The 27319-nt window shown below is 35.6% G+C and overlaps 1 protein-coding gene across 4 annotated transcripts in view; it reads left to right on the top strand.

Annotated features, from left to right (window-relative positions):
- Positions 1-26809, top strand: part of LOC126715964 (probable sodium/metabolite cotransporter BASS1, chloroplastic) — a 67492-nt gene extending 40683 nt beyond the window's left edge. Inside the window, exons 1-7 of one of the 4 annotated variants that reach the window (XM_050416837.1) lie at positions 20915-21529; positions 22595-22735; positions 24973-25128; positions 25208-25329; positions 25426-25584; positions 26144-26204; positions 26523-26809. In XM_050416837.1, the coding sequence (XP_050272794.1) occupies positions 21059-21529; positions 22595-22735; positions 24973-25128; positions 25208-25329; positions 25426-25584; positions 26144-26204; positions 26523-26708 (1296 nt within the window). In that variant the 5' untranslated portion in view covers positions 20915-21058 and the 3' untranslated portion in view covers positions 26709-26809. Of the gene's footprint in view, positions 1-20912; positions 21530-22594; positions 22736-24972; positions 25129-25207; positions 25330-25425; positions 25585-26143; positions 26205-26522 lie in introns of those variants that run through there. The other 3 variants (XM_050416839.1, XM_050416840.1, XM_050416838.1) reach the window with 3 other exon arrangements.
- The last annotated feature ends 510 nt before the right edge of the window (positions 26810-27319 follow it).

Genomic DNA, 27319 nt, shown 5'->3' with positions numbered 1-27319 from the left:
ACCCATAAAGACCCATCACATGTATTTACTCTTATCTTGTCCTTCAAAACCTAATAAAATGTTTGTGATCTGAGAATCTGAGATTCACAGAAACTGTGATTGTGCCTTGTGGACTTGTGGTGTTTCATGTTTGTGTTTTTACTGATGAGTGATGAACTGAACTGATGTTGGTGATTATGAATTGAATTTGTGCTACCTGTGGTGTTTTTTTTTTTTTTTTTTTTTGGGCTTTTTGGCTTTGTGACTCTGTCATTCTGTGTTTGTGACTCTCTCTCTTGCATTATATAGATAAGAGAGAGAGAGAGAGAGAGAGAGAGTAGAGTAGAGTTTGTAGAGATAATTTTTTCTTTGTTGACTGGTAGTTGGGCATAATAGGGACAAATGGAGTTGGAAAAAAAAAAAAAAAAAGAGGTAAAGTTAAGAAAAGTTTTTGTTAGTAGTGTAGGTAGTGGGATTCATTGGGTTAATGGGTTAGAATTAGAAAGATGGAGACAACACAAAGACATAAATAAAGGCAGACCAAATACAAAGACATAAATAAAGGCAGACCAAACACGAAGACATAAATAAAGGCAAACCAAAGACAAAAAGAAAAAACAAATCATATAATATAATATAGAAAATTGTCACACAAATTTAAGAAAATAACGGTGATTCTTATATGATTTTTATTTTATTTGTAGATCATGAAAAAATCAACTACAATGCTTGATTTTTTCAAAAGAAAAGGTTCAACTTCAAATTCTTCCGAAGTCAACGTGGAATTGCCAACGACTAATGTTGCTATTCCAATTCTAGAAAATGTGGATGTTCCAATTCCGGAAAATGTTGATGTTCCAATCTCTCAAACACAATTTCAAAGAATTGACCTTGATTCTTTGGATTATGATCCCATAACATGCAAACAAATATTGGAATATCATGCTAATCAACGTGATGAAATTCGACAGGTTTACATTATAAAAGGTCTGCACCAACCTCCTCTAAAAACATTCAAAAAAAGTGGAAAGCACAATCGTAGCTTTCAAGCTTCTTGGTTTGGAAATAATTTAACATGGCTTGAATATTCTCCTACGACAGATGCAGCTTATTGTTTACCCTGCTTTGTCTTTCATAATTCAAATGGGATTATGGGACAAAATACATTCATTGTTGGTGGATTTAGAAATTGGAGAAAGGTTGGGGGCAAAGATTATTATTTTCAAGGTCATATAGGAAAAGATCCTAACTCAGCTCATAGAGTTGCCGAGCAAATGTGTAAGGATTTGATGAACCAATGGCAGCATTTACAAAGGGTAGTTGATCATTTCACTACTGAACAAATTGCAAATAATCGGTTGCAACTGAAGGCCACAGTTTTTATTGTTCGATATCTTGCCTTTCAAGCTATAGCTTTTAGAGGTCGAGATGAAAGTTTTAGTTCATTAAATCGTGGGAAATTTTTTGAATCATTGGATATTGTGACTTTTTGGAATGAGAAGGTCACTGAAATAATAGAAAAAGCTCCCAAAAATGCAACCTACACATCACCTAGGATTCAAAAGGAAATTCTACATGTTTTCTCAGTCAAAGTGAAGAAGGCCATTCGGGAAGAAATTGGTGATGCAAAGTTTTGCATAATGGTTTATGAAGCTCGTGATGAGTCCATGAAAGAGCAAATGGCTGTGGTTTTTAGCTATGTTGATGTAGAATGCTTTGTGAAAGAACTTTTTTTTGGGCTTATTCATGTTGTTGACATTGCGGCTTTGACTCTAAAGAAGGGAATATATTCTTTGTTATCTCAACATTGCTTAGATATACAAAATATTCGAGGGCAAGGATATAATGGAGCAAGCAACATGCGAGGTATGTGGAATGGATTACAAGCTTTGATTTTGAATGATTGCCCATATGCTTACTACATTCATTGTTTTGTACATCGCTTACAATTGGCATTAGTAAAAGCATCAAAACAAGTTGTTCCCATTGGTCATTTTTTTCATACATTGCTTTTTCTAATCAAAATTGTTAATTCTTCATGCAAGCGCAATGAGCAATTGAAAGTTGTCAATGCTAATGAAATAGAACGTTTGATTGATCTTGAAGTGCTTGAGACTGGAAGTGGACTTAATCAAATTGGCACTTTACAACGACCTATAGAAACACGTTGGAGTTCACATTTTAAATCAGTTTCTAGCTTATTAAGGATGTTTACTTCAACTGATGAAGTTTTACAAAATATAATTGATGATGCAATTGATGGAGAACATTGGGCAGAAGCAAAGTCAGCTTATGAGGGTTTAACTTCATTTGAATTTGTCTTCATCTTGCATCTTGAGAAGGAAACTATGGAGATCACTGATAAACTTTGTCAAGCTATCCAAAGCCAATTTCAAGACATTTTAAATGTCATGCATTTAGTTTCATCTACTAAAGCACTTATCCAAAAATTTAGAGATGATGGGTGGGATGGCTTACTCACCACTGTGATATCATTTTGTGAGAAACATTGCATTGATGTCCTGGATATGAATGCTCATTATGTTGCGAGGCGAGGTCGAGCTCGTAATTAGCAAGATAACGTTACAATTGAGAATCATTATCAAGTAAATATTTTTTATGCTACAATAGATTCTCAACTACAGGAACTAAATTATCGGTTTAATGAAGATGCAATGGAGTTACTTAGGCTTAGCTCAGCTTTAGAATCTTGAGAGACATTAAAATCTTATAGAAGTAGTGATCTTTGTTTGTTGGTAAAGAATTTCTATCTACAAGATTTCACAGATTATGACAAACAAGTGATGGAGAAGGAGCTTTATCATTTTGAGCATAATGTAGTCCAGGATCCAGAGTTCAAAAAATTGAAAAGTTTATCTGAGTTGTCTCAATGGTTAGTGAGAATTGGAAATTCAGAACACTATAAACTTGTTTATAGAATAGTGAGACTTGTGCTTACTATTCCAGTTTCTACTGCTACTACAGAGTGAGCATTTTCAACTATGAAAGTTGTCAAAATTGTCAAAACTAACCTTTGAAACAAAATGGAAAATGATTTTTTGACGGACTCTTTAATGTTATACATTGAAAAGGATATAGCTTCGACATTTAGTTTGGATTCAATCGTAGATGATTTTGAAAATTTGAAAAAGCGTCAAGTTCCCTTTTCATAGATGATTGTATAAAGAAACAATAGTGTTTCGTGTCTTTTGTTTTTGTTAGTAGATGATTGTATCTTAATATATTAAGAAATAATGATTTTTGGGTATTTATCTTGGTTAATATTTTATTAATACTATATGGATGCGTATTTGAATTTTTTTTTTTTTTTGTTTTTCTCCGCCCCCCCCCCCCCCCCCCCCCCCCCCCCCCAACTTAACAACACCGCGTGGACTCTTTGGGTGGTTAGTGATGCCTTTTGGCTCACTAATGCCCAGCCCTTAGTACCTTCATGAAGGACATGACATAATTGTTGCACACCTAGGGGTTTGTGTGGTTGTATACTTTGATGATATCCTCATTTACAATAAAGCCTGAGAGAACATTTGCATACTGCATTTGAGAAAAATGTTAGTTTGAACTTTGAAGTGCTGAGAAAACAAATATTCTATGCTAATTTGAAGAAGTGTATACTTGCAACCAATAGGGTAGGCTTCTTGGGTTATGTGATCTATGATTTATGGATTCATATGGATAAGGATAAGGCCAAACCTAGCTTTAAATGGCTTAAACCACATACTGTGCAGGAAGTAAAGAGCTTTCGTGGTTTAGCTATTTTCTATGGAAGATTTATCAAAGGCTTAGTACTATAACAACAACCCTGATTGATTGTTTTAAAAGAGATTATTCTGAATGGACTGATGTATCTAGCAAGAGTTTCAACGACCTAAAACAAGCCTTGACTACCGCTCCCATATTGGTTGTTCCATGTTTTGAAAAGGTCTGCGAGTTTGACTGTGATGCAAGTGGAGTTGGCATAGGGTGAATGTTAATGTTAGGTCAGGATAGTATATCTCTAGCCTATTTCTATGAGAAGTTGGTCTTAGGCTCAAATATTGCACCTATGACCTAGAGTTTAATGTCATTGTGCAAGCCATCAAGCACTGGCAATATTATTTAGCCTACAATGAGTTTTTTTTTTTTTTTTTTTTTAATACAGATCACTAGGCCTTGAAATTTGAATTGTTGCTTTCTTGCAACAATTCAAATTTTCAATTAGGCACAATGTTAGGGTGCTTACTAAAGTTGTAGAGCATAATGGTGTGCCTTTTAAATTTAATGCATTCACAAGTGGTAGGATTTGATTTCTTTAAGAACAGCTATAGGCATATAACAAATATTGGAAGATCTTGCAAACTGCTTATTTAAGGCAGTTAAACTCTGAGATTTCAATCGATCAAATATTGATTGAATGACACAAAGTGCTTCTCTTGAGCTACTTCTTGTAAAAATGATCTTGAACTTGTAGTGACCTGTTATAATAGACTCATTTGATAGTTAAAATGTAATGGAATTCACCATCTAAAATCTAACGCACCTCGTATGATATTAGATGGTATTCCTTTTCTCAAATGTAAAAGGAATTCTATATAGAGAAAAAAATGTCAAATTTATATGCTATAGATATCATATCCACACTCTCTCATAAAAGATTTAGGAATGCTCTTACGCATACCTGCCGATAAACATAATTATTTCTATCAAAATGCAGCGGAACAGATTGAGATTGGCCACGATCCATCAACAATGAGGTCAAGGATCTCACTCAAGAATTTTAATCTTAACTAAGTGAATTTAGATTTGATACCAATTGAAAGAATCGGTTTAGACTCTAAAACAGTTATGCAGTGGATTAATTCACCAATTAATTCAATCATGTGATCTCAATTAAAAATAATTGAGCAATGAAACTAGTAAGTCACCAAAGCTATAAAGCATCTAAGGGAGGAAATAAACAAAGTTAAAAACCAATAAAAAAAACATATCCAAAAAAATGACCACTGCAAAGGTAACCTACTTAAACTAAAGCAATCCACTATACAAAGAGAAGTTTACAATCTAGTAAATCATTTATCCCCAAACTCTACCCACTAGATGTACTAACTCTAGTGACTTGCTATAGCTGTAGAATTTCTAAACTTTACGATATATGAACGCCTTCATAGATGATGTATCCAAATTCATAACTAGAATCCTTGTCTGATTCCAAAATTTTCTTGAATATATAGGACCCATTTGGTAGAGTGGTTTAACTACATGTTTTCAATTTTAAACAACATTACAAGCATTTCTGCACACTATTTCACCCACACGTATTTCAAAAAAATACAAACAACGTTATTAGAATAATGTTACCAAACAACCTCATATATTTTTTTAAACAATGACACATTGGACTCTGTGATTTTATTCTTGATCAACTTGAAACCAGCAACTCCCTCTTGTGAATTTAACTTTGAATTCATGGGTTTTTTGAAAATTTAGAGCCCGTTTAGTAGGGCATTTCAAACAAATTTTTGAGCATTTTAAACACACTTACGCACTTTTTCACACATTTTTTCACCCACACATATATCAAAAATAACCAAACAACATTACTCAAACTCCTCTACCAAACACCCCATAGGTTGTACAACTAGTGGGATATTTGAGGATATTCCCTTTTTCAAATGTAAAAGGAATTTTGTAAATAAATAAATAAAAAGCCAAATTTATATACATGTACATCATTATCATTTTTTTTTTCTAATAATATATATATATATATATATATAATAATGATGTACATCATTATCATATTACTTATCACAAAACGTCACGCTGACATTAACTTCAAAATACCAACCCATCCCATGAGAACCATGTTGTTTTCAAATTAATTAAGGGGGAAACTTCAAGGTAAAAAGCCACCTTTCAAGTCACGAAAGTCTTTACTTATCCGGTTGTCTCCAGGTACCCTCACAACCACTCTTCTAATTCCTTAACGCCAAATAGTCTTTCTCATTTCATGATTCACATCCCACACAGTGGCGGTTCTAGGATTTTTTCCCTATGGATCAGTAAGAAGATACATCTTAAGTAAAATATGAATCTTATAGTCTAAATGGCTTTCTTATTATAAATTTGTTTATAGTACGTACTAGTAATAGAATAAAAAATAAATTATAGGTTCATTTGACATATTTTTTCTTAATATAATGAACATGTTAATTGTTGTTGTTAAGTAAATTTTAATTATTACTGCTTAAAATACTATTATTTATTAGTTTATGACGATTATATGTTTACATTGTACTATTAATGAAAAATTTATATTATAGATAATTATACTATACACATTTGCAAAAACTATACAATATTGTACACATTTGTTTAAAAACAATATAGATATTACAATGATGGTACAATGTAAACTATGAATTTTCCATTAGTTTATTTCAAATTTATTATGATCTAAATGGGCTTTTTAAAATAATTTTAGATGAAAAAAAATTTTCTTTGTTGTTGGGCTTACTATTTCTCCCAGATTTTAGATAAATTTGGATTGTTGTTAGGCCTTTTTTTGTCTTTAAAAAGATCAAAATATTGTTAAGATGATCATAATTAAACTTATTTCAAGTGAGTTTTAAAAAAATTTAGAATCAAAGAGATCAAATTTTTATTTAGGAGGGTTAGGGTGAAATATATAAAATAAAAAAAAATATTATATATAAAAAAATAAAAAAATAAAAAAAAAAATTGCTAGCTCACCTGAACTGTACATGGTGCCGCCCATGATCCCACATTTCTCTTCCTCCACCTTCATCATTCACCAAAAACTCTCATTTCACTTCTACAATCCACCTTGCCACCACCACAAAAATCACCACCTCTAGTCAAATTTTCTAAAATTTAGAACACAAAGCTTTCACTTTTGTAAGGATCAATCTTCATTCGTGGCAAACTCCTCTTGGCGAAAAACACTTGTTATCGCATCAAGATCCAACCTTCAATCTTAAATACCCACTTTATAATTCAGCCTTGCCCATCTTTTCCAAAACCCAAAAAATGTCTAATCTTAGGCCAAGACCCACACCCACCACAAAGCCACCATCCACACCCAAAACCCCCAACACCACCACCAATACAGACCTTGATCCTGATGACACCCGAAAACCCCAACTCCAACACCAACAATCTCTCTCACAAAGAGCAATCTCCCAAACCTTATCAACCACAGCCACCTTAGCCAACCTTTTACCCACAGGAACCCTCATGGCTTTCCAACTCCTCGTACCAGTGTTCACACCAAATGACACATGTGACTCAGCCACACGCCCCATGACACTCGTCCTCTTAGTCATCCTAGCTCTCTCTTGCTTCCTTGCTTGTTTCCTAGACACAATCAAGGCCTCAGATGGACAAGTCTACCATGGCCTTGCCACTTTCAAAGGGCTTTGGCTGTTTGACTATCCAGGCACTGAAACTCAAGGCTTGCCTGATATTTTTATTTTTTTTTAATTTTTTTTTTTTATGTTCAAACTTCAACAAATTTCATTAAACTGGACTAAAGTCCAAACCAGATACATCTTTTGATACTTGAAGTTCAATAAAGGGTGGGATATCCTCAACCCGGACAACACTATCAGATACAAACTGTGCATTCCTAGCTAATAAATGGGCTGCCATGTTGTATGTTCTGCGCACATAGCTTACTTTCCAAACCAGGGCGTTACACTTCTGCCCCTTAATACCTTCAATGATCATCTGAATAGAGATAGGAGGGGAGCTACAACCCATTAGCGCATCTGTCACACCTTGTGCATCTCCTTCCAGCACAACTTGTTTCAGCCCAAGGTCCCTAGCGAATTACAAACCTTCTTCAAAAGCCTTAGCTTCCACCTCCAAAGCTCCTAGCAGTATGTCCAACTTCTTACTCATCGCTTCCATTAACTCGCCCCTTTCATTTCTAATTACTATCCCAATTCCACAACTGCCTAACTCTTTAAAAACCGCCCCATCAACGTTTACCTTGTACCATTCTTCATGCGGTGGTGTCCATCTTCCTATTCTCGGTGGGGCAAGTTGTTTTGGGGCCACAAACTGACAAAATTCCTCCACAAGAGCATTGGCTTCAGACACAATTCTTCTCGCTTCTTTGCATCTTCCTTCAAATTTTGCTACATTCCGATTCTTCCATATGCACCACGCTATACACGCCAATCGCTCTAACTCTCCTTCCGTTCAATTTTCCCAAAACTTCCAAACCACATCAATGAAGTCCCGGTGAGGAAGGCAGCCCCTTTGCAAAGACATCTTAGCCTCCTTCCAAACCGCTTCTGCCATCCAGCAATCCCACAAAGCGTGACCCGATGATTCAACCAATCCACACAGCCCACACCCGTCTTCTTTAGACACCTTTCAGAGCCAAAGGCAATAATTGGTAGGAAGAATATTCTTACAGGCCCTCCATAGGAAGTGTTTGACTTTACTTGGACACTTTAATCCCCAAATAGTCTTCCAAAATTCCTTTTTCTTATTCATATTTGATTCCTCACCCCCTGCCCCAGTGCCCCTTCCTTCCACTAGCCACCCGTGTCCTACATGGTAGGCACTTTTAACCGTGAAAGTACCTTTTTTGGTCCATGCCTAGACCAAGGTATCGTCTGGCAAATTTTGGCTGATTGGGATGCTCAGAATAGTCTCTGCTTCATGTGGTAAGAAGTTGTTTCTCACCACACTTGTATTCCACCTTCCCAAGTCACGGTCTAGAAGAGTCTACACAAGCTCATTTTCGGCATTTTGTGGACGAGGGCTAACAACCGTGAACGAATTAGGAGTTGGGATCCACCTGTCTGTCCATATCTTTGCTTTTAACCCATTTCCAATATTCCATCTCAGTCCACGGTTAAGAACCCCCCTTGCAACCACCAGACTTCTCCAGGTGTAAGATGGGTTTTTTCCCAACTGAGCCTCCAAAAAGTTTGAATCCGGGAAGTATTTAGCTTTAAGCACTCGATAAGCTAGGGAATCTGAGTCTTGATTAATCCTCCAACCCTGTTTTGCAAGCAGAGCTAAATTAACTGCTTTAAGGTCCTTAAAACCCATCCCACCTTTCGTCTTTGGTGTGCACATCTTTTCCCAAGCTAACCAAGCCATCTTCCTTTCCTTATCTCGCTAACCCCACCAAAAGTTTCTCATCTTCGTGTTCAACTCATTGCATAAGGAATCTAGGAGTTTAAAGCAATTCATCGTATACATTGGGGTGGCTTGGGCTACAGCCTTTATAAGGATTTCACGGCCAGCCATTGACAACAGCTTTCCCTTCCATCCCGCAATTTCTCGGCCCACCTGATCTAAGATATGGTGGAATGCTTTCTTCTTTCCTTTCCCCACCAAAGTGGGCAAACCCAAGTAACATTCATGCTGATGGATGATTTGTGCCCCGAACATATCTTTCACTTCTTCTTTAACCTCTACACTTGTGTTTTTGCTAAAAAAGAGAGAAGTCTTCTCTCTATTTAGCTTTTGCCCCGACTCCCTTTCATAAACCTCTAGAATATTTAAAAGTCTAAGCACTTCCTCCTTTGAAGCTTTGCCAAACACAATACAATCATCAGCAAAAAGTAAATGAGAGACCAAGGGAGCTTGCCTACACACCATTATACCCCTAAGAATTCCCCCATTTTCAACCTTTCTAAGCATGACCGAGAGACCCTATGCACACAAAAGGAAAAGATACGGAGAAATCAGATCCCCTTGCCTAAGCCCGCGAGTTGGAGCAATCCTCCCCTTTGGCTCACCATTTATAAGCACAGAGTACGAAACCATGGTCACACACATCATCATCAAGTCTATCCACCTCTCATGGAAACCCAATTTGCGCATCATTGCCTCCAAATATGCCCATTCTACCCGATCATACGCCTTACTCATGTCGAGTTTTATTGCCATCAATCCCTTTTTCCCTTTTCTCCTCTGATTGATACAATGCATGACTTCAAAAGCCACCAAAACGTTATCTGTGATTTGCCTTCCCGACACAAAGGCGCTTTGAGCATCACAAATAACATCCAGAAGAACACTCTTCAACCTGTTAGCCAAAACTTTTGAAACAAGTTTATATATAACATTACATAGACTTATGGGTCGAAACTCCGTCATCTTTTGGAGGCAATTTACTTTTGGGATTAGGAAAATATAAGTGTCATTTAAACCATTTGGAATAACACCTATTCTAAGAATATTGAGGACACAATCTACCACATGAGGGCCAACAATATCCCAATATCTTTGAAAGAAAATAGAAGACATACCATCCGGACCCGGAGACTTGGTGGGATGCATCTGCTTTAAAGCCTGCTGAACCTCCTTTACTCTGAAATCCGATAACAGGTCTTCATTAATTGCATCTGAAACCTTTCTATCTACAGCCCCAAGGCTAGCCCTGAAGTCAACTGGGAAGCTTGTACTATATATTTCTTTGAAGTAATCTAGAATTATACCTTCCACCTTTTCGCTATTCTCACACCATCTACCTCCCTGGTCATACAGGCCATCAATTCTATTTTTCCGACGTCTATTACTAGCCGTAGCATGAAAAAATTTTGTGTTTCGTTCCCCACACTTAACCCATAACGCCCTTGACCTCTAATTCCACATCATTTCTTCCCGGATCATTATCTCATTTATCTCCTTTTTTAAAGCTTGAATCTCTTCAGCTGACTCATGTAGTAAGTTTAAAGCCTCCAGATGCTGTAAGCAACTTTGCTTCTGCTTCAAATTCTTATTTACATTGCCGAATACCCTGCGATTCCAATTCTACAAGTGAGCTTGACAACTTTTTATCCTATCCCTAATCTGCACATTCGAATTAGCATTCAAAGGATCCCAGGCCGTTTCAATCACCTCTCTACAACCCTCCTCCCTAGTCCACATAGCCTCAAACATGAACTGTTTCCTACTCCCCCTTCTCTGCACCCGTTTCCTCAAAGACAGATTAAGCAAACAATGATCAGAAGCTTCCATAGCCTTATGAAAAACTTTTGCCTCAGGGAACATTTTCAACCACTTCTCATTAGCCATTATCCTGTCCAACCTAACCAGAGTACGCTGCTCTCCCAACCTACCATTACACCAAGTAAAATGCTGCCCCACAAAACCCAAATCAATTAGACCACAATCAGATAAACATTCTCTAAACATCTCCATCTGTCTTGCATCCCTCTCTAACCAACCCAATTTCTCATCAAATTGCACAATTTCGTTAAAGTCCCCAAAAACTACCCACGGCATATCACACTGCCGCTTAAAAGATTCAAGTAATTTCCAAGAAGTAAAGCTCATACCTGCGTCGAGATGTCCGTAAAACCCCGTAGCCCTCCATGGTTGAGCGTCGTCTCCCTCACTTACCACCACGTCGATGTGCCCATTCGAACAACTTTTGAAGCGTACGTCCGCCCCTTCCTTCCACAACATCACTAGCCCCCCACTCCGGCCATCGCTTGGCACTGTAATGCCTTAGGTTAGATTAAGCTTTCTCTGAAGCCCTTTTATCCTATTCTGATTTGCCTTGTTCTCCGATAAGAAAACCAAAACCAGGTCGGTATCTTTTACCACATCAGTGAACAAACGCACCGTCGGAGCTGACCCTAAGCCCCGGCAGTTCCATGCCAAGAGGCTTATTGGGCTCGGCGGAGCTGCCTCGCAGCATCCGCCTCACCGCCATCCCTTGTAGACTTATCCACACTCTCATTTCTTTCCTGCACCTCCACTCTCCTTTTCTTCGTTTCTAGCTTGTTCTGGTCTGACTCTATTAAAGAGATTGAAGCATTTCTTTTTTTCTGCACTAGGCTTAACTCCCTTTCTTTGCCTTTGGTCTGACCCTCACGGGCTTTCCTCTTCCAATGCCCACTAGTTGGGCCCAAAGCCTCAGCAATCCATCCTAACTCCATATCATACATCATAGCTATTGGGCCTTCCCTCTCATTTGTTAAATCCAAGCCCATTTGACTCCCTACTGCATTTTCTTTCTGCACGGCCTCAAAAGTAAACTTTGGAGCCTCAACCTGATTAGTCTCCATCACTCCCTACCCACGTACATCAGCCTCGGTATTAAAATTCGTTTCAGCCATGCTTTCTTTCACCGTAATAGTATGGCTTTCCTTTGGGATCTCATCAATGGAGTTGACCAACCCCTTTTCTTGATAAACCTCGTTGCTCCTATCTCTGTCCCTTGGAGTCTATGACGTGCTTCCCAAATCCTTTTCCCCAAGAAACAGCGCCATAGACGCTCCTTTGTCAATCTCCACCTCTTCGTTTCTCGACATCTGCACCTTCAACATCTGGTTTTTGCCGTCTGATATACTCCCACGCGTACCCACCCCTCCATTCCTTTTCGGGTACATTGAATCCCATCCCGATCTCCTCACCGGTTCCCCTCTCATCCATGCACCGTATTGAAGCTCCCCCATTTCTCTGTTTTTATCTATCTCTTCTTTTTGTGTGCAGTCCTTCAGGTCATGCTCCAAAAGTCCGCAACGATAGCAAAAATTTGGTAGGCTCTCATATTTAAAAAGTACCCATCGGTCCACCCCCTCATCACCGTGTATCTTTTTTCCCCTTATCAACTTGCGTGAGACATCTAGACTAACGCGAACCCGAAGGCATTTTCCCCACTGTACCCCAGTGTCCGCCACATCCACCTCCAACACTTCTCCCAGGCTAGCACCAATGGCCATCCCCGTTTCTTTTGTCCTGTGTTTCAATGGTAGATTGTATATTTGTACCCAAAAAGGAGACCACCTGAGAACAATATCCTTTGGGTCTCTTTCTCCATCAAACTCCTGGAGTAACACTAGTTGTTTTTCATAATGCCACGGACTCATCTCGAGTAATCTCCTCTTGTCCCAGTCATCGTCAAATTCAACTAAGAACAACTCATCCTTAATCACCGAGATCCTCATACTCTTATTTGGCTTCCATAACATCCTAAAATTCTTCCTTAGAGCGTCTAGCATAACCCCTCTGCGTGAAAGCACCTTCATCACGAAGCAATTCTTTCCTCTTTCTTTAGCTGCCTTAGTGCAGTCCCTTCCAAGATTTACACTTTCTTCTTCCTCTTCAGTGACCCTTAACTTCTGCCATAGTGCCTCAAGCTCTTCCGCCATTATTACACAACCCCACTACCCTGACCTCACCACCCAAAGGAGGGAGACCACTTTACTCCCACAAGCACTTGTGGGACTCCAACTGCTGCTACGTGCCTAAGGCTCGAGAGCACCTTTTTGTGTGAATTGTTTACTTTAGTCATGGCTTGCCTGATCTGAGTAAGTACAGTATAATGTTCATTGATGTGGCTCATGCTGTGTTAACTGTGCTTGTGTTTGGTGTTGTGGCTCTGAGAGATCAGAATGTTGTGAGGTGCTTTTATCCAACGCCAGGACATGAGGCTCAGGAGGTTTTGGACATTGTGCCTGTTGGTGTTGGCCTAATTTGCAGCTTGTTGTTTGTAGTTTTCCCAACTAGAAGGCATGGCATCGGGTACCCCATCACACCAGGCAAATAAATTGATCATTTGTTGCTTGCTTTTTTTTGTTTGATGGGTCATGGGTGTCATTATTTTTCATGATCTCCCTTCCCTTTGTTGTTTTGCTTTAACTTCTTTTTTTTTTTTTTCCTTTTTTGGATTGAAAGATTGTAAGTGATTGTTTGGATTCCGCTTCTTGCGTCCACGTTTTGCTTTCAACGCGTTTCAACCCTTTTTTTTTTTTTTTGGGTAGCCACACTTGTTGATTTTTTGTCCGTGAACAGTGCATTCGTGCACTGTTCACAGACCCACAAATTTCACTTTTTAATAACTTTTTCATTAAAAATGGGTTCCACGGTACTATTCACACATTTAAAAAATTTTTTGCTACAGTGTTTTCAGTTTCAGCAAAATAAGTTCTATCCAAACAAACCTTAAGTTTGAGTTGGGAGCATAATAAATTAGAAGAAATTACAGTCTTTTTATTTTTATTTTATGAAATTTGCCTCTGTATTGTCCATAGTCATCCATTTGTGGTTGAGAAAAAAAAGCATCCTTTTATTGGTAAAAAATAAAAAAATAAAAAAACAAAACAAAACAAAATAAAAGAAGAGAGAGAAGATATCCAGAGCAACTTGTCTTCCTATGGGCCCGCCTAGGACACGCTATGTCCTTCTCTGTTGACTTTGTTTTATGTGTTTAAATTCTGTTCGGATGTGAGGTTTAAGCCACCAATAATATAACGCCACGTCAACACTTAATTAAAAATCTTATTAAAATGAAAAAAAATAAAAACCAACAAAACAATGAACTTTCTGTGTTGATGTTAGCAACGGTGATGTCATCAGAGGCATAAAGAAGCTGAAGTCACCACCAAGTCACCAACTGTGATTTTTTTTTTTTGGAAAATGAATATTCATTCATAAAAAAAAGAAACGTTACTGCTAAAAACAAAGCAAGAGGAAAGAACAGAGGTAGGGCAGGACACAAGCACCAAAAGAAACCATGAACAAAGACACTAGCCAAGAGGACTGGAGATTTGAGAAGCTAGGTTGGAACAACTCCAGAGATAATTAATGACCTGCTATGTACAAAGACACCATGACCAGGTCAATGATTTGGTCATCTCTCTCCCTCCTTCTAAATTTTATTTTACCAAACCTAAAAAACAAAAACAAACCCCACAACCACAATAGACCAAGAACCCAGGTTCCAAGACACACATGCAAAAGCAAAAGCAAAAGCTTCAAAATTTAATCACCTACAAACAGCAGAAACACCAAATCCTTGTCTTCCCCCACCAAAATCCACACCTTTATCCCATATGCAAATCTTGAGCCAAACCCACAAACTTGCACATAACCTAGATGGGATATATATCTTAAAAAGATTGTACCTTTGACAATGAAAATTGGGAAAAAGAAAAAAGAAACTTAGGTCAGTAGCGACTTCTCCAGAGGCTTTTGGGTAGCATCTCTAGTGGCAGGGGCTGTGTCTTAGCTGGCTTGGAGGTTTGGTTGATTCTGACTTTTGAGGAAGATACAATTTTGGTATATGAATATGGGTCCGGTTAATGTGTGCCCTCAGGGCTAGGGTTGTAAATGAACCAAATCATTCATAAACAGCTCTGGCTTGGCTCAATAAAAAGCTTGTTCATGTTTGTTTGTTTATAAACAAGTCAAGCTTAAACTTTTAGTTTTAGGCTTGTTTAATAAACTAGCCGAGTCCGAGTAAAAAATATTATTCATAAACAAGCTTGTGAACACCAAGGCTCGATACAAAAGTAACAAAACAAGTTGAGTCTAGGCTTATTTATGAGTTTGGTAATAAAATTGATATGAGCTTAACAAGTAAACTCATATCCTTCTAAGACTTTAATTAATTATAAGTTGAGACTACTCATCCAAACCAAATAGGCTAGATAATAAACTTGATATAAGTTTGATAATATACTTGTGTTGGATCTCAAGCTCAGAAACATGATATTGAGCTCGAGTTTGGGCTTGATATTGAGCTCGAGTTTGGCTTTACCAATGAATCAAGCCAAGCCAAGCTGAGCTTAATCTTTTATACTTTATAACAAGTTCAAGCTTAAACATCATTTGTAGGCTCGTATCAAGCTCAAGTCAAGCTTAAACATTCTACTTTTGCTATCGAGCCGAGTTTGAACATTCACTACTCGACAAAACTCGGCTCATTTACAGCTCTACTTAGGGCACACATTAAGCTATTTATTTTTAGAATCATTTTCTCAGGAATTGAAAAAGCTATCAATACTTTTTCAATTCTTGAGAAAAATTTTTCCAAAAATGAAAATTATTGTGTGCCCTTAGGGCACACATTAGCAAAATCCTATGAATTTTTAGAGGTAAGATTATGTATGATAAGTTTTATTATTTATTGGGTGCTGTACAGCACCCGTTAATGTGATAAAATTTAAAATAAATTATTCACGTTTTTTTAGAGATATGGAAAAAATTGAATATGTATTAAATATGTGTCAGTTTAGATGGAGAAAGTTAAATCATTTTGTGATAAAACACAGCTGAAAAATAAAACTTTGTCAATTTCCTATGCAAGTGGGATTTGTGATAGATCATAAATGAACCACAGCTGGTTCATTAACAGGTGCTGGCTGGCACTTGTTAACAAAGTCCTCCTTTATTTTGCAATCAGCTGATGTAGCACAATGTGATTAATGGGCGTAAAACCCTGGCACAATGTGATTGATGGGCGTAAAACTTGATGGGCGTAAAACCCCAGTTTTACGCCCCATTCGGACAGAATTGGCACTCTTGTTTTATATATATTTTTGTAATAATATATAAAATATATATGATACATTAAAAATAAGTGTAAATATAATGGGTAACCAACTAAAATGAGGTAGATATTCATATATCATTTTACATTAAAAATAAGTGTGTATCAGTATCATAGAATGACTATTTTATCTAATCAAAGTTATTAATTTTAGAGAACATATTTCATGGCATTTTTACAATATTTTCACAATAAATTCTAGTTGACAGGTTGTTACAGATTTTTAATTTAAATTTACTATCGGAGCTTTTTTTTTTTTTTTTTTTGCCTACTAATAATAGCAAGTAACAACTTACTACGTAGAATTTGTTGTAAAAGCATTATGAACATAAAATTTCTTTTAATTTTATTCTATTTCAATTAAAATGGTTGGAACATATTGTACCTATTGAGCCATTATCAAATTGATACATGTAGCATGGTTATCAGAAGTGTACCAATCTGACAGTTGCACTCGACGCAACTCAAGGCGTCAGAGTTGATTTCATTGAGTGACAAGTGGAACAAAGACCTACCCAAACCCAACCCATAGACACTCGTACATATATCAATTCTTTTTCAAGATCCAAATGTTAAATTTATGAAGCCAATGGAGTTCAATTCAAAGGCACCCTCTCCTCTTTTTCTCTCCTTTGTCACGGGTTTGATCGTGGAATCATGCCTCACACCCCACCCACAAAGAAGTGTAATTTATATAACATATAAGGTGAGTTTTACACGTAGGCTTATGGTTCTCTATGCTTAATTTGTTTTTGATTAATTAATTGTTCAAATTTCAAATCTATTTTTTGTAAAAATAAATTAAACAAAGAAGTTGTTTACTCCCACTTTTTTTGTTGTAAGTAAATAATCTATATATATATATATATATATAAAACCGAAGCTTTTGCTGGCACCACAATTTTCCCCGTCAGCACAATATTTAAAAAAATATAAATAAATAAATAAATAAATAAAACATTATAACTCCTCAAAACCCTAGCAACCTTACCCCTCTCTCAAGTTATGACCATCTTTTGGCTGAAAAATTCATTGAACTACCAAACCAACTTATCAAACACTAATTAATTCCCGTTTCATTTTGAAACTTTTAAGGCAGTATCTAGAATTCTATATAAGTAGGTGACCGAAAGCAAAAACCCTAACAGAAACCAAATTCTCAAAGACAAGCTAGCTATAGCCACCAGATCATCACTCTAAGACGTTAAGGTGATTTTGTTTGCACTTATATTTTCTATATTCTCTATATAAACGAAGGATAATCTTCAGGAATGAAAAAGCACATGAAGCTCAATAATCAATTTTAACATGGCTTTTACATCTTATTAAGCGTGTTCTAGGAATCAATATATGTTTCATTTTGCATTCCTATATTTTTCAACGATAGGTAATGGACCAACTATACATATGGCATATGTGCAGTTATTTTCATTGTATAATGTATTGCACGTACTCAATTCAAAAAAAAATTCTGCAAACTCTCTCTCTCCAAACATAAATATCAAATTCAACCCCTTTAATTTCTCTTTATATTTTTGAGGCTTCTATAGAGTTATAGTGAGTTATGTTGATTATGTTTTTTTTTTTTTTTTGTATAGATGGTCATAATACTTCGGTATTCCAAGAGAAATTTGTGTTTTCGTTAATTGAAGGCCTTAGAGAGATAAGTGTTGCAGTTTGGAACAACAATACAGAAGACGATTTCATTGGCAGCGGAAAGTAATTACTTTGTCTCATATTTTTGTTTTTTGAATTGATTTTGTGTGCTTTTTAGACCCTTTTGGATCAATTTTGTTAATTGGGTGTTTTTTTTTTTTTTTTTTTTTTTTTTTTTATAGGGTCCAATTGGGGAAAGTTCTTTCAAAAGGTTACGACGACCGCACTTGGTGTCTGTATACTAATAGTGGGGGGTACATAAGTGCTATAAATTACTAACCATTTTAAGTGTATAATCTGTTTCTAAAATTTAAGTGGATGGAGGGGTTTGAGTTTGCTCAAATTAACAGAATTTTCACATGTTCTTGTAGTGGAAAGGCTTTGATAGTTTTATTGAGCTAATTCATAGTCCTGATATATTAATAAGTTTGGATTATATAGTAATACAATCAAATTAAATTCGTTGCTACCCGTAGAATACTGAGTGAAGAAGATGTTACAATGCTCAAATTTTAACTTCATTTTTGTTCACCATTGAATACTCATATAATCAATTTCCAATTCAGTGTTCAAGAATTAAACCAAAATTCTAACTGCACTATCATAAAATATTATTATTAGTATGAATTTTATGGAGTTACAGTATTCAAGAATTAAACCAAAATTCTTTTAAATTATCTATAATATTTTGTCCTTCGAAAATTTTCTCTCTTTAATTTTAGTATATTGTGTTTCTTAAGCTATAGAGAGATTTTCAAATGATTGTACCAATAAAAGTGAATGTGTACAAATTTTGTTTAACTATCTCGTGCATTGCACGGGTTAGCGACTAGTATTATGAAAGATGAAATCTTATTTTCCCATCTTCTTCTCTTCTCTTTTATTCATTTACTTTCTCTTCCTCTGTATTTTTTACCAATCAAATTAAACTCTTCATTTTTTTTCATTTTTGGTGAAAACATCATTTTAGTCCCTACATTTTGGAGTTACGGTTAATTTGGTCCTTACATTTTAGTAGTAGTCAATTTGGTCTCTATTATTTTCAACTTATAGTCAATTTAGTCCTTACTGTTAACTCACTAATGGAAAATGCTTACGTGGCAAACGGTCTGCCTTGTTGATGCACATGTGGCTAACATGATAAAATAAAATCAATTAATTAAATATTATAAAAGCCACAACATTTTAATAATAAAAGAAATCCATGTCAGACAAAAAAATTCTGAAAAGATTAATTAAAAAAAATAAAGAAAATGAATTTTTATAAAAGAATCCTCACTTTCTTTTACTTTCTTTAGAATTCTTGCACTTTCTTATTTTCCAAACACAATATACCCAGCAACACCCCACACCCAGCAACACCACAATATGAAATCAAATCCCAATACCGAGTGTATAGCTAAAAAAATCCCACAATATGAAAGTGAGGATTCTTTCCATTGAAGGAAACAAACAATTTGAAGTTCAATGGAATATGATAAGGAAAGAGGCATAAATGCTTCTTTTCTGCATCAGTTGTCCATGGTTTATAATGACCCACCCCCCCCCCCCCCCCCGGCAACTACTGTTGCATCTTTTTTGGGTGGCTTTCAGCTTTCTAGCGAAGCAAGTATCAACGAATTTCCGATATTTTTGATGAATACAAATTTTGACATTTGATTCTTGTTCTCACAAGAGTGCTTGATTGGTGGCAGTGAAAACAAGCTTTTCGGGCACTGGTAATCTGCAAATACTGAAATATCACAGTATGGGTATTGGGATTTTTTTTTTTTTTTGCCTAGACACTCGGTATTGGGATTTGATTTCATATTGTGGTGTTGCTGGGTATATTATGTTTGGAAAATAAGAAAGTGCAAGAATTCTAAAAATAAAATAAAAGAAAGTGAGGATTCTTTTAAAAATTCATTTTCTTTATTTTTTTTCTTTTAAATAATCTTTTCAGATTTTTTTTTTGTCTAACATGGATTTCTTTTATTATTAAAATGCTGATGTGGCTTTTATAATATTTAATTAATTGATTTTATTTTATTATGTTAGTCACATGTGCGTTAACAAAGCAGACTATTTGCCATATAAGCATTTTTCATTAGTAAATTAACGGTAAGGACTAAATTGACTATAAGTTGAAAATAACAGGAACCAAATTAATTACTACTAAAACGTAAAAACCAAATTGACCTCCAAAATGTAGGGACTAAAATGATGTTTTTGCCTTCATTTTTTTTTTCTCTCTCCCCTCTATTTCACCAAAATATATTAACTCAAATTTTGAAATAAATAATATTTAAGAAAAAAAAAATCTTTCAAATTTATTAAGTCATAAATCATGATTTAAGCAGTATCACATCATCATTTTGTCTTATTGATATTATTTGTATTAGGGTTTTATTAACTTATGTTTTAGGGCATTCATTAATAAAAAAAAATTTAATTTTTTTATGAAAAAGTAAAAAGTAGCTAAAATTTTTTGACAATTTTTTATAAATAATTTCATAAAATTAATGATTAATATACTCTAAGGACTAAGGAATACATTAACCAAATCTGTTTTATTATCATCTAATTACAACATATGATCAGAATGCTATACCAAAATAACCAAATCAATAATTGAAAAATAAATAAATAAATAAGGGAGTATTTGATACATATACTTAAAAACATGTATTTTATTATTTAAAAGTGTTTATAAAAATATCTTTAAATAAAAAAATATATAAAATTATATATAATATTATTTAAAAACTGAAAATATATTATTGAGTTGCCATACCAGGCGGGCCTAAATTATTGAATAGGAAGAAGGCATGGCCGCCACACAAACTCATCACTCACGTGCTGTGTACTAGCAAAGTTGTCACATATGGCAAAATATGCCGCTTGGATTGCCCCTGGCCCACTTTACTTGGCCTGTATGTGAATCTATGATTTTATAGTATCAAAATACAAAGCTCACCTCCCCATCAAAATGCAACACCATTGTCATGGTGTCATTGAGATTGAGATTCCAAGGAACAGAAATTCAAAACACTCTGAAGTCAATTCAAATCTAAAACCTCATTGTACTATCTCCCACTTCCACATTGATCAACCATGTCCCTCTATTCAAGACTCAGTCCCTTCACTTCACCCCCAAAAACCAACCAAAGAATTTCCAGAGTCATACTCACACCCAAAACACCCACCATTTCTTTTCCACCAAAGCCCACAAATTTACTCACTATCACAGCTGTTCGTGGAAAACCCAGATGGGAAAACTTGTTATATACTGCAAAGCCCCGAACTTTACCCATAATCAGAGCTGTTAATGGAAATTCTGAACATTCACCAGTCACTCCAGCAAAACCCAGTTGGGAAAACTTTTTGGCTACTGCAGCAAGCTTGTACCCTCTTTATGTGATTGTCGGATGGTTTGTTGCTTGTGTAAAGCCATCTACTTTTGCATGGTTTGTGAGTAGAGGCCCAGCTTCATATAGCTTAACTCTTGGATTGATTATGTTGGCAATGGGTCTCACTTTGGAGTTCAAGGACATGATCCATCTGTTCTTGCAAAGGCCACTCTCAGTAAGTTTTGATTTTTGTTCAAAATGCTTGTAAATATTTTGAGGCGTTGTGTTATGAAGTTGCATATAAATTTGGGTTCTTGGTGAAATTTGAGATATGAGTATGCTTAGGATTGGAAACTTTGAGTTGGTTTTTATAGAAGTTCCTGAAAATGAGCAAGTTGGAAGATATGGAATTCAATTTTATGTGAAAGTGAAAGACTTTGCTGCAGTATCATTTTGCATTACATTGCATGGACTTCTGTCCGTTCTTTGGAATATTGTAATTGTTACTATAAGCCTTTGTTAATCTGAACAGTTTCAGGAAATTAATTAAATGGGAATTCGTTATTGAATTGAATATTTAATTGGGAGATAAGTCAGCCAACATATTTTCTGCATATAGTTCCATAAATACTAATGCCTAAACTCTTTTGCTTGTTTTCCTTAAGGCTGCATTTGCATTTAAGGAAATTTGTCTAGTGATACAAAATTTTCCACTACTGCTGACATGTTATGATTGTTGCTTAATAACAGTGATATTAGTGGTGGAGAGTCCATGTGAAACTGGTGTCACACCAATCCCAACTTGCCACCTTAGCAAGTTGTAAAAATATTTGTCCCCAGGATTTGCTTATTTAAAAAAGTTAAAAAGGATTTGAAGAATAGTTACTAGTATAAATTGCTTGATATGAATTTTAACAGTATATGATATGTTTGAGCTATGAGGATTTGCTCTGACAAAAACACTTGTGATGTTATAGATTTGGAATAACATCTTATACCAAAAAATTTCAAATATATATATTAGTAAAGCTTAAATCCATCCGTGAATTTCATCAACAGAAAAATTTGTCATTTAAACTAAAAATCAAACAAATCGATCACTTCAAATGCCTCCATCTAAATGAAACCTTAGATCATTGCGTAATCAGATTAAATTTTTTTTAAGTGCTCATATATTCTTATTGATGGCTTTCATTGATTTCTTAAGGAGTATCAAGATTTTAATGAAGCACTAGCTTGATGTCTGTTCTTGAATATGATTTTCCAGTTTCTGAGTTTGTTGCTTTGACCTTTTGTTCAGATATTGTTCGGTTGTGTTGCTCAGTATACAATTATGCCAGCCTCTGCATTTGCTATTAGTAAAATCTTGGGGCTTTCACCTTCTCTTTCAGTTGGTTTAATATTGCTTGGTTGTTGCCCCGGAGGTACCGCCTCCAACGTGGTATGATTACCTTTATTTCCCTTACATTGTTCTTTTTCTCAACTTATATACTGAAATTTGTATGCAAAGCTGTTTTACAGAGTCATTTATGCCCTAATTAGGAAGATGTGTTTTAACTACTTTCTAATGATCATTCTCTTTAGATTCTAGCACATTCCAAGAGGTAGAATTTGTAGCAGGAGAAACTTGATAGCCCTTATGGGACTTACTTCCCAGTTAGGAATGTTATGTAGCTAACCATTGATTCATTAAGAAAGTCAATGCAAATCCTTTACATCTCCAAGACTGGTCATTCAGATAGAGATATAGAGGGCAAATGGTCATGAGATGAAAAGATATTGGCCAGTCTTTTTATATTGAATTTTTTTTTTAAAAGGCCTGCCATGGTTGTGGAATTAGCAATTTTCCACTATAAAAAACGTATTTCCTGTTAGGCTGAGTACGTGCTGGTTGTCTGTTTCCTGTATGTTCTTTATGGAGTACTTTAAAGAGCATTGGGCCCTACAATGAAAGCCTGGGTCTCACAACTCTAGAACACTTACCAGATATTATAAAATTTAGGTCTTCTGGAGGTGAATTGTTAGCCAATAGCCCAAGCAAAGGGTTGAGAGTAGTATTAGCCAACGATTTGGCACAAAAGAGCCCTTGTCCATGCATATTATGGGCTTTAAGCTCTCCCTATCATTTAACAAAAGCTCCTGAGGCCTTGACCATGCTCCAACTCATACAAGAATCACAAACTTCCATGATTACTATATTAACCCCACCTCATAATCTTATTCAACAAGAGTCTTCTGCATCTAGTTGTCTCTTAAGAGTACCAACCTGTTTTTTGTTATTTTTCATTGCTCATTTTCAAGTAGATATATTCTTGTACAAATGGGCTTTTAATAAAATTTAAACCATAGCATCAGGCATTGTGTTAGGGTCACCTTCAGCTACTATAGAAGTTTACAGATATCTGTATAATTATGAGTATAAAATCAAGCTGTTAGAGTTCTACAACATTGTAAACTTTATTGTTGGGCATAACATTTGCCATTTGAAGAAGTTTACCGATGTTTGTACCCATGCTTTTAAGGTATGAACCACAATTTCAACTTTTACCCCAACTAATGCTTGTTCCAAATGTTTGAGATTATCTAGTCCTTTCTATGTCCTTAATTTCCTGTAGGATTCCAATGTTAAGTTCAATGGATGGTGGGGAAATAATACTATATATTGTGACAAACACATGCATCACAAGGAAAATTGATGTTTATCGTTATCCCGTTTGTTTACCGAGTATTAATGTCATAAAGCGGCAAAGCATTCCTGTGATAGAACTGATATTAATCTTACAATTTTTTGAATTTATGAATACTTTTCTTCACAGTTCTAAACATAGGGTGGCAAAGCTTCTATTATGGATCTCAAATTATAGTGGGCTTACATATCTCTGACTTGATGGATACATGTCTCTGTCAATTCTTCTTGGGAGTGCATGTTTAGCTAGGTATCTTACAAATAGAAGTAGAGTGGAAAGTAAAGATGTATTTTCAAGTGGCTTATATATCTATACAACTAAAATACTTTTTCCCCCCTTTGCTCAATCTTGAGCATATGTTATGTAAAGTAGTGGAATATGATATACTTTCCCACAGTTAGTTTATATTATTTCTGAACTTCTTATATTTTGAGTATGATGTCAATCTGAAACATATCACTCCTTGCTGGTATCAAATATAGATTTCTTAAAGTCTATATTTGATAGGTAACATCTGGTCCAGGCAGGAAACTTAGGTAGAGTTGCCATACTTATTTGTCCGAATTCCAATTTAAATTGGAATTATGTTGAACAATTAACCTCTTTCTTTTAGAGAGCAAGATCTGACAATTTTCTCAAACAAGTAGGGTGGTGAGCTCAGTTTGCTGCTTTGATAGCTTGCAATCATCGGGATGGTTATAATTGATACAAGTTCATTTTAAAAGACTTAAATCCACTACATGATTTTATTTTAGTAGCAGCAGCCCCCTCCCTCCTCGCTTTCTAGATCTAGATACTTAGAAGCTTGACAAACTGATTGTAGTGTTGTTGAAGCCAAATGAATTGAGAATCCGTTATAATTTGGCAATTTAGTTAAATGGACGGGGATTTTATTTCTAATTGATATGGAAAGTTAAATAAATTACGTCTAGTACGCAAGGTCTTCAATTTTATGACATTCCAATTTACTTCTGTTTGTGTATTGTTTCAGGTGACCTTAATTGCTCGAGGGGATGTTCCATTGTCTATTATTGTGACAGCGTGCACTACTCTTGGAGCAGTGCTTCTGACTCCTTTCTTGACAAAGATACTAGCAGGAACTTTAGTTCCTGTAGATGCTATTCAACTTTCCATCAGCACCCTGCAGGTGAACTGAAATCTAAATAAGCTTCAATTATATAAAATCATGTATGGATGACATAGCGGTCTTTATTCATCCTGTCTAGGTGGTGGTCGCACCTATTCTGTTAGGTGCTTATATACAGAGTGCATTTCCTGCGGTTGTGAAAATTGTGACACCTTTCGCCCCACTTTTTGCTGTTTTGGCTTCATCATTACTCGCATGCAGGTTTTGGTTTTTTACACTTAACCAGTTGTCTTGAAAATACTTCATTTTAGATGTGATCCTTCTGATGCATGTAACCATGCTTTTTCGGGGGGGCAGTGTATTTTCAGAAAATATTGTTCTGCTCAATTCAATGGTTGGTGCATCATTGACATCTGATCTCTCTCCACTACGCCAAGCTCAAGCAATATTATCTGGTGACCTGGGGGTTGTAATGCTTGCTGTGGCATTATTACATTATGTTGGTTTCTTTGTGGGGTAAGTGTTACCCTTCATTTGATGACTTTAATCTGCTAATGTACACTTCATTCATCAACATGATAGTGATGCATATATTTGTTTCAGTCTGTAACAAGTGCAGGTCTGATTAGTTTTTGAGCTTTGTGTGTGTGTGTGTTTTCTTGGCATAACATATGGTTTGCTTCATGTTCATGTTAACTATAGTTTCATTGAGTACAAAAATAACTCAGGAAAAAACCCACTATTTAATGAATTTGAGTACTGCAATTTACTAAAACCGAATAGTCTAGACCTGTGATATATCCCTGTGAAGTGCAACATCATTGCAATAAAATACAAAGTTTAATTAGATTCATGTTATATCTCTATCCTCTTCTTCATATGTGCATTTCTTATTTGCCATTAAATATATGATGCAAGATATAGATGGTGTTTTTGACTACCATAGAGGTTCATAAATTCAGCTATTATAGCTAACTTAAAATTATTATTTATCATGTAAAATTTGTGTTAGTATTAACCACCTTTGGTTGCTTCAATGGTGATAGCATACAATTGACGGGGCTTTTAACTGCAGGTATATATCGGCAGCTATTTGTGGGTTTAAAGAACCCCAACGGCGATCAATATCAATTGAGGTATATGCAATAGAATGTCAAACCGGTTGCATTTAAAATTCTTGCTTTTGTTCCCTGCTCAAGATTGATAATTTTAAATGTCACAATATTTTCCATGTGTTCTTTTATGGAACAACTTTTTAAACTTCATTTCAAGTCTTCAGTTTTTTTTTTTTTTTAAAGATCGAAATGGAATGTCTAAGTCTAATGAAAAAAATTGTAATTTCTTTTTTTGATAGAAAAAAAAAAATTGTAATTAAGCAATGCCTCCAGTTTATCTGTAATGGCAATAGCTTATGGTAATACCAATCAATAATTTTCATTGATTGACACTTGCAGGTTGGCATGCAAAATTCTTCCTTAGGTGTGGTTTTAGCAACCTCCCATTTTTCCTCGCCAATGGTTGCAGTACCTCCAGCTGTGTCTGCTGTGGTAATGAATGTGATGGGTAGCAGTTTGGGTTTCCTTTGGAGATACAAGAACCCATCAGATTCTGAAAGTAGACCTAAAATTGATGATAAGTGACTATAAAACTCCGTTTGAGTGTACTCCATTGGAATTGTTAAAAGCTTAAGTTTACTCATCAATAAAAAGTGTGTATACATGAAGGCAAAACTTTGATACAATTCCTTAGATGTTTTCCGATTAAATTTAACCATGTGGTTGTATTGACTTTTATGCCACACAAATAGTGTTATTTTTGCCAAGGACAATACATAGCTTGTTGGCAAAACACATGGTTGAATTTAATTAGGAAACTTAACATACAACTCTTAAGGAGTTATATCTAAGTTATTTCCAATCCAAAAATTTACCTTAATCCTCCACAACTCAAAGTAGGAAGTGCTCCCTAAAATTTTGGCGGCTTGTTATGAAACTAGGCTGTGGCCTGGATAAAAACATGGATGAGACTGGGAGCCTCTTAGTGAATGCTAATTGCTAAGCCCATTTTTCTCATAAGGGATACACAATGAGAGCTCATAAATACCCAAAATGTCTCATTCCTTGGTTAAGTGATTAATTCCCTATTCATCAGAGGAAAAACAAGTGATTAATTCCTAAGGGTGTGTTTGGAACAGAGCGGAGGGAGAGGATAGGAGAGTCAAGGGAAAAGTAACTGAAATGTACTAACATTA

The sequence above is a fragment of the Quercus robur genome, chromosome 2 (genome assembly GCF_932294415.1).
Source record: "Quercus robur chromosome 2, dhQueRobu3.1, whole genome shotgun sequence".
NCBI classification, from domain to species: domain Eukaryota; kingdom Viridiplantae; phylum Streptophyta; class Magnoliopsida; order Fagales; family Fagaceae; genus Quercus; species Quercus robur.
This window is presented reverse-complemented; position numbering and strand designations above follow the sequence as displayed.